The sequence below is a fragment of the Suricata suricatta genome, chromosome 6 (assembly GCF_006229205.1).
Source record: "Suricata suricatta isolate VVHF042 chromosome 6, meerkat_22Aug2017_6uvM2_HiC, whole genome shotgun sequence".
In the NCBI taxonomy this organism is placed as follows: Eukaryota; Metazoa; Chordata; class Mammalia; order Carnivora; family Herpestidae; genus Suricata; species Suricata suricatta.
The window spans coordinates 15177902-15191010 of NC_043705.1; the positions used below are offsets into that span (position 1 = coordinate 15177902).

A 13109-nucleotide genomic window follows, 5' to 3' on the forward strand; every position below is an offset into this window, starting at 1 on the left:
CCAGCACCACCTGCTAAAGAGGCAGTCTTTTTTCCATTGGATACTCTTTCCTGCTTTGTCAAAAATTAATTGACCATACATTTGTGGGCCCAGCTCTGGGTGGATTGTGAACGAATTTCTTAAGAGCCATTGGTTCATGTCTACAGTTTCAGTTTTTTTATTTCTAATTTTTAGGAAAAATTATATATTTAAGAATTCAGTTTTGCCCCAAATATGTGCTGTCTCAAATAAAGAAAAACTCTCCCATTAAAAAACTTTAAAATATTGCTGTTAGAATTCATTTTGTGCTAGTCCAATGATAGCTATTAAAATATAACTGTTACGGGGCACCTGGGTGGCTCAGTCAGTTAAGCGTCAGGCTTCGGCTCAGGTCATGATCTCACAGTTCGTGGGTTCAAGCCCCATGTCGGGCTCTGTGCTGACAGCTAGCTCAGAGCCTGGAGCCTGCTTCAGATTCTGTGTCTTCCTCTCTCTCTGACCCTCCCCTGTTCAGGCTGTCTCTCTATGTCTATCAAAAATAAATAAACAAAAAAATTAAAAGAAAATAAAATATAACTGCAAGGTTTAATAGATGGAGGCAGAGATGGGAGGACAAAGAGACCACGTTATGGAGCCAAGAAGGCCTTTATTGGGATCTGCGATTCCCGGGCGAGGTTCCGTGACTCTGGAGCAGGGAGTCAGGGAAGTCGAGCCTGACATGGGAGAGCAAGGTCTTTTATGGGTGCAGAAGTTCCGGGTTTGAGCTCAGGTGGGCCGATAGCCACGTAGGGTCATCTTTGGACGGTGGCAGGATTCAATTGGCTGTTCGCTTCGGTGGGGAGGGCGATGCTGGAATTCCATGGTGAGACATTACAGTTTGAGACAGTCCAGATTGAGAGTGGGGGTCGTCAGTCCTGGTGGCGCCTGGATCTGTTATCTGTCCTGCAATAAAATGGCCGCTGGTGCTTTTCAAATGGCTTGGGTCATCCCAGGTTTGCAAGTGGGGGTTGTCAGTGTTTGCAGCTCTCCACATCAAAGTTGCCGCTCAGTTGCTTTCCCACGGCAACTCTTACAATAACTGTCACTCATTAGAATTAGTCTTTAATTATAGATGTTATGCACATAGAAGATTCTTTAAAGGTGACTAAAATAAGAGCACATTTATTTCTATGTAAACAAATGGTGACACTCGAGAGTTTATCTGGTGGCTCCCCTTTTACCAGGGACTCAAATCCATACATGTCTGTGCTCTGTCATGTCGAGGGTCACGTGAATGTAGTCTGGTCCAAGATGGCTGCTAGTGCACCAGCCATCACATCTGTGTTTCTTACATCAGTGTGAAGGAAGGGAAAGGAAGAATACTTCTTCCTTTCAAGAAGTATTCTTGCAAGACTTACACAATCCTGCAAAGGGGCCTTCAGACCTAGCTTGTAAATCATGTGCTCAGCTAAGAATGGGGGCTCTTTTAATTTGAGGGAGTTGGACAGAATAACTACTGGTGGGGAACTAGTCATCTTTGCCAGACTCTGGGAGGGATATTATTGCATCAGTCATAAGCCTTGGTGTGAATAATTCTATCAGCTCCCTTTTGAAACTACATTTCCAAAGTAAGGAAGACTGGCAAGCACATTAGGGCTCCAGGCAGGGGAGAATAGAGCCTCTTGAATGAGGCGGATGGAGAATATTAAAGACAAGCCTCCTCTGTTTTACAGTTTTGCTCAGAGCCAGCACTAGCTCAACTCCATCTTTCTTATTTATTCATTTGTCCATTTAAAGAATTTGGATTCTATACTAACAGGGAAGGGGTCATGCATCACTTATATTTATTTTGTTTCAAAAGACTACATTTTAAAAAAAGATTTAATTCTTGGTTTGTGCTCTTTCCCCTCTTTTATAAGGAAACACCTTCTTGTGCCAACATAGGTTTGGATTTCAATGGTTATTATATTCATCTTTGTGAGTGTGGCTCTCCCTTCCTGTGAACCCCAAAGGGCATGGAAAAAATGGCATCATATCGATAAAATGTGGTGCCTTCCAAGGCATTCTTTAAATATCCTATTTGCAAATATGGTCAAAATGAATAATTCAGACCAACTGTAGTGAACATTTCTCCACGGTTGCTTGGGGTAAAGCTGGCTGGCTTTGCAAAGGAGTTCTCTTTAGAAACTAGCAACATTACTTTATGATGTGACTGCGTGGCAAACCAATTTCTTAAGTGATTCAAGTCTTTGCATTTAGTATTTTTCAGTCCTTTGGCTTTTAGAACTAACATAGGGGAGAGCTTCTGGCCATGTCAGAGTCTGACCTTGTCAGAATCGCTGATGGAAATTTCCTAAGTGTCTCCATTTGACCCCGCCATTCCCCAAAATTTCTCTCACTTCTCTCCATCTTTCCTATTTCGATACTTTTAATCACAATAAGACAGGAATTTCAGGAGGACATTGAAAGAGGAAGGAGATGGTAGAAAAGCAAGAGAAAGATGCAATTAGGAACTTGATGATGCTCTTGTGTTTGCCGCAGATGAGGTATCTAGGGTGCAAACACGCCCGTGCAGGAGATCCCTCCCTAATCCAACCGGTTACCTGGCTGCAAAGAGAACACCTGGCCCCCTGGGGCAGCCTTCACTCCCCCCTGCACTCCCTGTCCCCAATTACCCCTCCTCCCTCCCCATGCCTGGGTAGTAATGTGGATTTCTCTCAGGGATGTTGGTGAGATCAGGAAAAGGATCCATATTGCATATCATGCAGGGAGAAAATGTCATTGAGAAAACCAGTTCCAGCAAAATAAAATGACCCCATTTGGTTGAGGGGGATGCTGTCCCCAGTACCGCCCTCTCTCTCTCTTCTGCTTGTTCGTCTCTGAGGCTTCTCTCCTGCATCTGTTTGCCTCTTCTCCTTTGCCTCTTCCTCCTCCTAAAGGGCAACATGCAGCCTGGTGAGAGCTTAGTTACCTTCCCATGAGACATATGAATTGTACATTAAAAAAGGGATAAACACTAAAAAGAAGAAGCTCTGTGGGTGGAATGTTCGGCAGAGTGAATCATGGAAAGAGCCGGCTCCTGGAGCCGAAGGAGCTGGAAACGGTCCCCAGTTCTGTCACTTCCACATTGACTCTTGGGCAATTCACTTGTCTTTTCTGAGTCACCGGGTCTTTGGTTTATAAAACTAAAAAATGTTTGGCTCATTTGAGATTTGATTGAAATTATCTGTAAAGAATTAGTATGATATCTGATGCATAGTTGGTGTTCAGTAAATATTAATTCTCTCACCTGATCATAATGAGACGGGAGTTGTCAAGGAAAGTTATGGGGCCTTCCCAGTATTCTGATCGGCTGGGAGCCGTGTGTGTATATGTGTGTGTGTGTGTGTGTGTGTGTGTGTGTGTGTGTGTATGTGTGTGTTAGAGATAGAGAGAGAGAGAGAGAGAAAGACAGAGAGGGGGAGGGAGGGAGATTGTGAGCAAGTATAGGGAAAGTAGGTTATTTAATTGCACTGATTTTTTTCTGTCTTCTTAAGTCCTTTTTTTGTCTATAACTTCTGGGTATGAAGGAAAATGGAAAATGAAAACAAAGGGTCCTTGGTAAATAAGATACTAGAACCAACCAAAGCAGTGGTTTGGGGGTGATTTCCCCCATAGGCCAATGAAAACCTAATGAAATAATTGTGCTAGATTCCTTGTGGGTTTTTTTATATTTTTTTAATTTTTATTTATTTTTTGAAAGAGAAAGAGTGGGGAAGAAACAGAGGGAGAGGGGGACACAGAATCCGAAGCAGGCTCCAGGCTCTGAGCTGTTAGCAGAGAGCTCGACACGGGGCTTGAACTCATGAACTGAGAGATGATGACCTAAGCCAAGTAAGATGCTCACTCGATTGAGCCACCCAGGTGCCCCTACTCCTTGTGGTTTTTAGATCCACTTTCTTTTTTGGGTGGTGCCAATCAGGTGACACATTTTGTTCCTCTGAGGTTCATTTTCTGTGCTGGCTAGTCTGGGGCCAATACATTCTTTTGTCACATGTGTTAATATCACTATCTTAGGATCTGTCAAAATGAAGAATAGCTTCATTTTCTTTTCCAAGAACCAGTCTGATAGTCTTAAGTGCAAAGATTCAGGCCTTCCTCTGCATGAAAATACAGAAACTAAGCATAGGTCTCCCAGCTTTTTTTTTTGCCCTTCACAAAGGCCATGCCCAAACAGTGTTTGGACATGACCAGCAGCTGTCCTTGTGCTGCGGGAGTCCAGGCTTCTCTGCAGGGTCCAGCCTCGGATCAGCTGCTGCCCTCTTTATGGTTGGGAGTGAGCACTACCCACAGAGCCTCTCATCCAGACCAGAGTCACTCGTCAGGAAATGCAGAAGGCTCCAAGACTTCGAACAACAGTCTTTCCTGGGGCCTACATGGTAATCTTCCCCCTGGGTGAAGCTGACTCATGCCTTTTCCCAAGGTAAAAATGCCTTTGCCTTTAGCCTATAATGAGATTTTATCAGCCTTTCCTTGTGGTTTGTATGGGAAAATCACAAGCCATGTTTTTATAAAAATTATTTGGAAGATGGATTGATAACCTCTATAATAGAGGTCATACATCATATCATACATAATATGATCATATGCAATTATTTGTAATAATAAATTAATGATTAATATTGATAACTAAAATAACTTAAATTTAAAATAATAAATTATATATAATGTAATATATAATATATAAATATATTAATAGATATTATCTATATCTATCTTCCATACTATGGTTATTATATATTATATACTATGTAACTATAATATATAAATAGATATTTATCTAATTGTATATTATCTAATCTTTATTATCTATGTTATCCATCTGTATAGATATAGATACCATAGAGATAGAGATAATATAAGGAAGTGAGTTCAGTAGCTATAAAAAGAACATGAAGCAAAATGTAAGCATGTTCATCACAGGGAACATCTACAGATATTTTACCAGGAAGGGTATAGGCCTGGGTGGCATTCTTGGCTTGAAATATATGGCCACAGTTTATTCATACTTCATTCGCGTAATAAAGAAGTGGAGACCTGGTAGGTCATAAGAAGTTTATCCACTCTGGGGGCTTCCTGATAACTCTCATAATATTCACTGTTGAATTACTGTAGCAAGGGCCCTTGACCTTCGGCTCCCAGGCACTCATTACGTCTGGCATATTACTGTGTCTCGAATATAACCTATACCACGACCAAAGATATTTGACAAATTATTTCAACAAAATTAGTTCCACCTGTAAGAGTAAGAATTTTTATTTTTGGCCTTTAAAATCATTATTCTGAGAAGAGGTTCATAGGCTTCAGAGAACTATGAAAAGGATCCATGGCACTAAAAAGCTGCAAATCCTTAAGGGAGTGGAAGAAAGTCTTTCTACATGACCCACAGCCTCATTAATGTCATTCTCACAGTTGCTGGTTTTTTCTTCAGTGGTCTCACCACCATGCCCCTATTGCTGTGTGTCCTCTGTGTCTATGCTACACTTAACTGTTGGGCTTTCTTTGGACAGAACACTTCTTTCAATACAGTAAACTTCATAATGGAAATTTTCTTCAAATTTATTTCAACATTTATTGAATGAATCTTATTTACCAGTTACTCTGTGAGCCAAAGAAGAGACTAGGTCAAAAAAAAATTACTGTTCTTTATCAACTTACAATCTAAGAGGGATGTGTGTGTGTGTGTGTAATAACTTCTTGATTTATGTTTTCCCCCCAGATCTTGGAAGCATCTGAGGTTTAATGAGGACTTTCAAGCATTCCAGACCGCTGCCCTGCAATGAAGCTCTGAGTCACGGTCTTTGGGTCTAAGGTGTTGGCAACAATGTGAGACTCCAAGACAGCCAAGCTGATGAGCCTTCGCTGTAACCAGGATCCCAAAAGGAGTCTGGCGTGAAGTCAGAGCATAGAGAAAGACTTGCTTGTTAATGGAAACAGGAAAGGAAAAAAGGATTTCCAACAAATTGCAACAGACTTTCCTCCATTCTAAGGAACCCACCTTCCTTATCAGCCAAACCAATCTATCTAGTGACTCGCAGTCCAGCCTTTTGCCAAAAACAGAGCATGTCAGTCCTACTGGAAAAGTAAAGACAGAACCTCAGAAAACAAGACCTGGAACAGTGATCCTCTCAAAACGGTCCAGTAGGAGAATTATGTCGGAAAGTCAGCCCAGCCCGCCTGTGATCCCGACCCGCAGGCCTGCGTTCCGGGTATGCTATATCTGTGGCCGGGAATTTGGCTCCCAATCCATTGCCATTCATGAACCCCAGTGCTTGGAGAAGTGGCGTATTGAAAACAGCAAGTTGCCCAAGCACCTGAGGAGGCCAGAACCCTCCAAACCACAGCCTCTCGGGGGCAGTGGGTCCTACAGTCTTCAGGCAGTGAACGAGGCAGCGTTCCAAAGTTCCCAGGCTCAGCTGCTGCCTTGTGACTCCTGTGGCCGCACATTCTTGCCAGATCGTCTTCTTGTTCACCAGAGAAGCTGCAAGCCGAAGGATGAGGGGCCCAGAGCACCAAACCCCAACAGTTCTGATGATCTTACTGGTGCCAGGAAAGCATCTGGTGGCATCCCAGCCCGACCTAAGACTCTCCTCTGCTACATTTGTGGTAGGGAATTTGGCACTCTGTCCCTTCCTATTCATGAGCCCAAATGCCTAGAAAAGTGGAAAGTAGAAAATGACCAGCTCCCCAGGGAGCTCCGCCAACCACTCCCCCAGAAGCCTCAGCCCCCTCCAACTGGACAGTCTAACCAGGAGGGGCCGAGTCAAGCTCAGATGGGGCCCTGTGCAAATTGCGGCCGGACCTTTGCCCAAAACCGCCTTCTCGTACACCAGAGAAGCTGTAAAGCTCAACGCAGTGGGCCAAAAGTTCAAAATTTGACCTTAGGCAGTAAGGGTGGCCTGAAAAAGTCCACTAATTCCAAGCAGCAAAGGAACATGGCAGCACCCACTGTGACTGATAAGGTAACTCGTGACACATGAGATGCACTGGGGGGACCTGAGGGTACATGCTGTGTCCCCATGCTCTGTGAACAGTGAGAGAAAACTGTCCCCAGATTGCCCCCACCCCTAGGATGGTTTCTTTCAATGCCTTATTTCTGCCTCCGTGCAGCCTGTCTGAGTGGACCCCTGTCAGACCCAAGGGGCTGTATCTCTGATGGCAAAGTTGATGTAAGAACACCCCTGCCAGGTGGACTTACAGTCTGCCGCCTAAATGCAAGAGAGATAGATGTCTTTCTCCCCTGGTTCCTCATACCAATAATCCTTGGGAGAGACTGTTATTTGAAAGTGAGTCATTAATGCTGTGTCTACATTGCAGAGACATAATCCCCATTCCAACGGCCCATATTTATTACTGGTTTATTTTAGTCATCTACCTTAGGAATTCATTTTTGGCAAGGCCAGGTTATTCTGAGTTTATCTTGCTAAAATAGAATCTGTGTCAAAAACCCCAAATGACTTTAACAACAATTAAACACTGGAGCACTTGCAGAAATAGACACGCTCTTCAAAGACAGTGTGTTTTCCTTTTAACACTTATACCATTATAATATGTGGGAGATTAATCCAGGGGAGACTCCAAAGCAACTAGGGGTGGGTTCATGGTTCTAGGAAGGGCTCAGGCCCCACTGCTGCTCTGTATCCTGAATTTGGGTTGGATACCAGGCTCTGCTCCCCATTTACACAATTGGGAATAAGCATGACCTGTGGGCCTCCAACTTCTATGGTGAAGTATTGTTTACGTGAAGTGTCAGTGTCAAAACCAGAGTCGGGGAAAAATACACGTGGCTCCTCACACAACATAATCCGTGTGCTGTCAAGAACCCCAGGGGGTGGATATGCTGTTCTGTCTCATACCTTGCAGAATGTCAAATCATGAGAAAGCAGTCAAAATCCTTTCTCTATGGCTTGCTACTAAAACACCCACCTCTGCAAGGACTTTTTTTTTTTTTCTGCAAGTAGGCTCCACACCCAGCTTTGGTCTAGAACTCATTACCCTGAGAAAAAGAGTCACATTCTTTTTTTTTTCTTTAAACATTTTTTTTAATGTTTATTTTTGAAAGAGAGAGAGAGACAGAGCACAAGTTGGGGAGGGGCAGAGAGATAGGGAGACACAGAATCAGAAGCTGCTCTAGTTTCGGAGCTGTCAGCACAGAGCTGGACGTGGGGCCTGAACCCACAAACTGTGAGATCATGACCTGAGTGACAGTTGGTGGATTAACCGACTGAGCCACCCAGGTGCCCCAAGAGTCACATTCTTTACTGACTGAACCAGCCAGGTACCCCTGCAGGGACTCTTTAAAGGATGGTATGGGAAACTGAGGTTACCCAAGCTATTGTAAAGGACTCAGCCAGAAGGATTGGGAGGCGGAAGGGTGGAGAAAGCAGTCTTTATTTTTAATGCAACTGTTCTTCCTTACATTTTTTTATTGCATTATATTGGCAAGCCTCTAGTACTTTTCCCTAACTTTCATGTTTAAAATGAACTTATTAGAAACTTACTGGTTTCCAAGACAATGATTCTAAAGCCAAAGGGTCAGACTAAGAGATCCCAGGCAACTTTTCCAACGCACGTTGAAGCAAGGAGGGCTAGTGTCTGTGCCGAAATCAGAACCCAAACTCTTTAAGTGTGACATGGGTTGCAGGCTGGTCATACACATGATCTGTTTTTCCCATCTTCTAGCTGTTGCTTTTCTTCCAAAACGTGTGGGGTCTGGATTCAGAGAACACAGGAATTCACAACTCAGAAAGCCTGTCAGCTCTCTGACTTGCAGCCCTGTTTCCAGATTGTACGCGTTTACTTCCCATGGTCTCGGTACAGATCTCGAGATAGGGAAGACCACGGTCAGGAATCCTGCGCTTGTGACACAGACTGTGTGCCAGCAGGCTGAGCACAGCATGTTCTCGCTCAGTCACGACTGCTGAACCAGGCTGGCCTGGGACCACGGCTTCGCGGGAAGACACCTCCTGACTCACCCAGTCATCTGGAGGGGAGATGTCAGAAGGAGAGGTCAGCGATGGCCCTCAGTGACTAGTGCCTTTAGATCAAAGTAGGCAGAGTCTGTTAGAACAAAGGCGTCTGGAGGATGGGCTCGGTCACAGGGTAACCCACCTGGCTCTCAGACCTGAGAAGGCGCGTGTCAGGGAAAAACTGGCACCCTCTGCTGTCAGATGTCTGCTGGCCTATTCGGGGACCACACAGGCGTTAGTGGAGGGTATAGGGAGGTCATCCAACACAGGGTCCCATTAGCTGCCAGACTTAAAGCAAGCATATGTTAATTAAAATGGAGAAGACGGGGTAGGCTTCAGAGAGGCATAAGATCTCTTGGAACACTGAGCTTTAATCCTTCCCTAGAAGAGATATTTGCCATTCCACAGTGCTTTCCACAGGAAACCTCTCCCGGATAGTGTGGTTTTCTCTTTGGGTTACGATTTGATCCTGTTCTAGTGCTGTTTTTCTTTCTTTGTGTCATTTAAAATTTACACAGTACCGTTTTCTTGTATCATTCAAAGTTGAGATGTTACAGGACATAATCCATTTCCTGTAAAGATCCCTGCTTTGTGCTCAATTAGATTACTGTATTTCATCTGCCAGTGACAGCCGACTTTTGGCCACAACACGACACACACCCATTCTTTTCACAATCGGGACATGTGTTTCTTTTCTTACCTTGTCAATCAGAGCAGTTTTCCTCGAGAATCCTTGAGCCGACCGCAGATCAGAATCTGCAATCTTGCCTGATGCTCTCAGGGGGCTCAATCTCGTGTGAATGCAGGTGAGGAAAAATCTTTTCAGAACCATGATCATAGTGCTGGAAAAGCCATTTGCTCCAGTTGGGCAACAATGACCATTTCGCTTGCAGAGTGAACTCCCCTCTGCTTGCAATGTTCCTCCTACATAGACTGGCTCAGTTCTCTTAGGACACAGGGGCTCCTCTTACCCTTCAGTCAAATCTAAACACAAATAATAGCCACCGAGACAAGTTCTTCTCAAAGACTTTCGTGGCCATTTGGCTTTAGCTCCGCCTTGCCCATGAAACCACGGTATGGGCTGGAGCATTCTCTCTGCTTCTCTTCCAGAAGACAGGCCTGGATTTACCCTTTCTGATCTCACAGGCAAGCTGTGAGGGAGACTAAGCAGGATGTAAGAGGATTAAAGCCCTGGGTGGGGATTTTTATTTCAAAGGTGGAGCTGATCTGGGGTGGCTGCATCCACATGACCTGGTATCATGAGCAGAATCACACTTCGTTTCTTTCCTCCAAATAAAGTGAAAGCCTGCATGAGCCATATCAACTTTAGCGGGATTTTAGACATGGCAAGAAATCCAGATGAAATTTTGAGGCATAATATGGAAACGGATCAGTTATCATTTTACATGTTAATATTGGCCTTTAATCTATTAAATTGCATCTATTTAGTGAGCCTTTTGTCTATGTTAGCAAGCAGTTTCCTAAGTGACACTAAAGGGTCAGTAATAGAAATCATTATTGCTCCTTACTTAAATATGAATGAATACATTTTAATGTTTGCATTTAATATTTGGAAAAAATGTTGCCCTTTTCTAGAAGCCGATAATATTTCATTCTTCGACTCCAAGCCTTTTCTGGCTATTTGGAACACAGAGCAGCAGTTAATTAAATGTAACCACAAACTGAAATGAAGCCTTTGTCGCAGTCCCTTTTATTAGGTAGATAATGTTTGGAGTTATTTTCTTAGAATTTTGCTTATAGCTTGTGAAAATCCTATACTCTATTACAAAATAGGCATGCTTTTCTTTAGGAAATTATCTTTTTCTATAAGTGATTCTCTCTGAATGTAGTTTAAAGCTACTGTTGGCATCTGGGATGCTTAGGTTTGAGCTAAAAATCCCGTCAGACCCATCTCTAGCATCTCATGCTGCCATCTGGTGTTTTCTTTTAAAGTAGAGTGTCTACACTGTCAAAAATAGTATTCTTTTGTGTTACCTCCACATATATTTAAGAAGGTGCCCTTAGAATACAAACCCCAGTTATTGAGAGCTACAATTATACATTTGGTTTCACCTCATAAGTGCTGTTCTATGCCTAAGTATCTCCTTCTCTAAAGGCGAGACTCACTGGGAATGTCACCATCAGAAAGACTCAGAAGGACAGGATGCTTGTTCTTAAATGTGTGTACACATTTGTATCTATTGAGTTAGAAGTATTTAGAGTTTGTAAAAAGGTGTGGGAGAAAAGAAACCAACTTTTTATCACGTACCTTTATGATCAGTACACTTTACCCATGATCTCAGTTTAATATTCCACAATATTACCCAAGATAGATATTATTTTCCTACTTTCTGTGTGGAGAGACTGAGGCTTAAAAACCAGACCAAAGTTACACACTGGGTTTGGTTGTGGGTGTCGGAGCAGATCTAATTTTGAAGATTCTGTCTTTTCAAGTCTATAAGACATGGAATGTGTGCAACACAGCATGGGTGTGGCCACTCTGGCCGGCTGTGAGTGCTGAGTAAGACAAAGTGGACAGAAATGTGCTCCTTCAGCAAATATTTATTGTTAGGCATCGGACTAAGTACTGAATATCAAGTCATAAAAAAGACACGGTTCTTGATTTCATGGAGTTTTCATTCTTATGGAGGAAATAACAGGAAATAAATATACAATTAAAAATTGTGATATGACAGTGTCTAATGACAGGAGGTGGACATTCAGAATCTTGGTTAGAGAAAAGCTCAGTGAAGAAGTGACATTTCAGATGAGCCATGACCAGTAAGAAAAAACTACCCAGGAGCAAAGATGTGAGAAGGGAGTAGTAAGAGGAGGAGACATTCTGGCTGAAGGTGGTGTGGTCGGAGCTCAATGAGGGGGTGACAGGCACATGAGATCATGCTGTAGAAACACCATCATCCCTGCAGCTGTCCAGTGCATCATCAGTTGTGTGGCTCTTGCAGGAAGCCAGCTGAGAGCAGATGAAAGCCTGGCTGAGGCATTGGTAGCAAAGACAGAGATAAGGTGTATGGACAGAATTTGGTGGTCATTGGGATGTGAAGGTGTGAGGAGGGGTCAAGTGTGAGTCCCAAACTTCTAGCTTGGGCAGGTCCTCTGGTACCATTCTCTAAGATGGGAAGACTTGAGACAGGGTAGGCTCTTGGAGAGTAAGACCAATGGTTCCTTTCTGGACACAACAAATTCAAAGTGCTTGTTGTGTATCTAAGTGGGTAAGTCAGGCTGAATATAGATGTCAGGATCTCAGAAGAGAGGATTGGACTGGGATATATGTGTGTGCATTATTAATATATATTTAGAGTCATAGGAATGAACAGAGAGTTGGAAAAGGAGGTGCCGGGCTGACCCCTGAGGCATCAAATGACTTGGGCATCAAAGGAGAAGGGGCTGGATAATAAGAGCCTGGAGACACTGCAACAAATGTCACGAACAAGTGTGTGGAAAGCAAGGTGGGATGCTGAGAGGTGGAGGATGAGGGCCAAAAAATACCTATTCGATTTGACAATGTGGATTGAGTCTCATAAGCTTGGAGAGGACATATCTGCTGTAGTGGTAAGGGTTCGGAATGTGCAGATGCTGAAGATCACATTTGGCATTTCTGCTTTGACTGTCTCCGCCACAGACATCTCTGCCCCAAGCGTTTTGCTACAAACATTTCTACCATGTAACAAATTGGCTGTATGGCAATTTGGCCATAAAATATAAAATAACTCGTTGACAGTTTGATTTCATTTCTGTATTGATAAAGTTCCAAGTTTTATATTATGTAAATATTAGCTAGTCCTCACAAAGCTCTGTACAATGATGAATAGATGTTATCTTAAAATAGTGAACACCAACACCATATGTAGGCTTGAAAGAAAACAGAGTGATAAAACTTACTTGAAGGGGGAAAAAAGAGGGTGTGAAGCCAGACTGCATACTATGCTGAACTGTACCATACTAGAAAATGATAACATACCAGTGCCGATGGTAACAAAGCCCAGTAACAAATGCATTACAGCATTAGCATTTCTTGCACATTTCCCATAGAACTCTGGAACATCTATCGACAGACGTGTGACAATATGCCAAGAATGAACAGCGTAGAAGGCTTTCACAATGCAATGCAAAGCTCACCTTCAA

At 43.2% G+C, this 13109-nt stretch overlaps 1 protein-coding gene across 3 annotated transcripts in view; it reads left to right on the forward strand.

Annotated features, from left to right (window-relative positions):
• The window catches only part of LOC115294628 (zinc finger protein 474-like), a 61693-nt gene that overhangs the window by 23347 nt on the left and 25237 nt on the right, over positions 1–13109 (forward strand). For all 3 annotated transcript variants that reach the window (XR_003910006.1, XR_003910008.1, XM_029942598.1), the window contains one exon: positions 5717–6959. Coding sequence is in view for 1 of the 3 variants with exons in the window: in XM_029942598.1 (XP_029798458.1) it covers positions 5925–6959 (1035 nt within the window). In the remaining 2 variants the exon portion in view is untranslated. Of the gene's footprint in view, positions 1–5716; positions 6960–13109 lie in introns of those variants that run through there.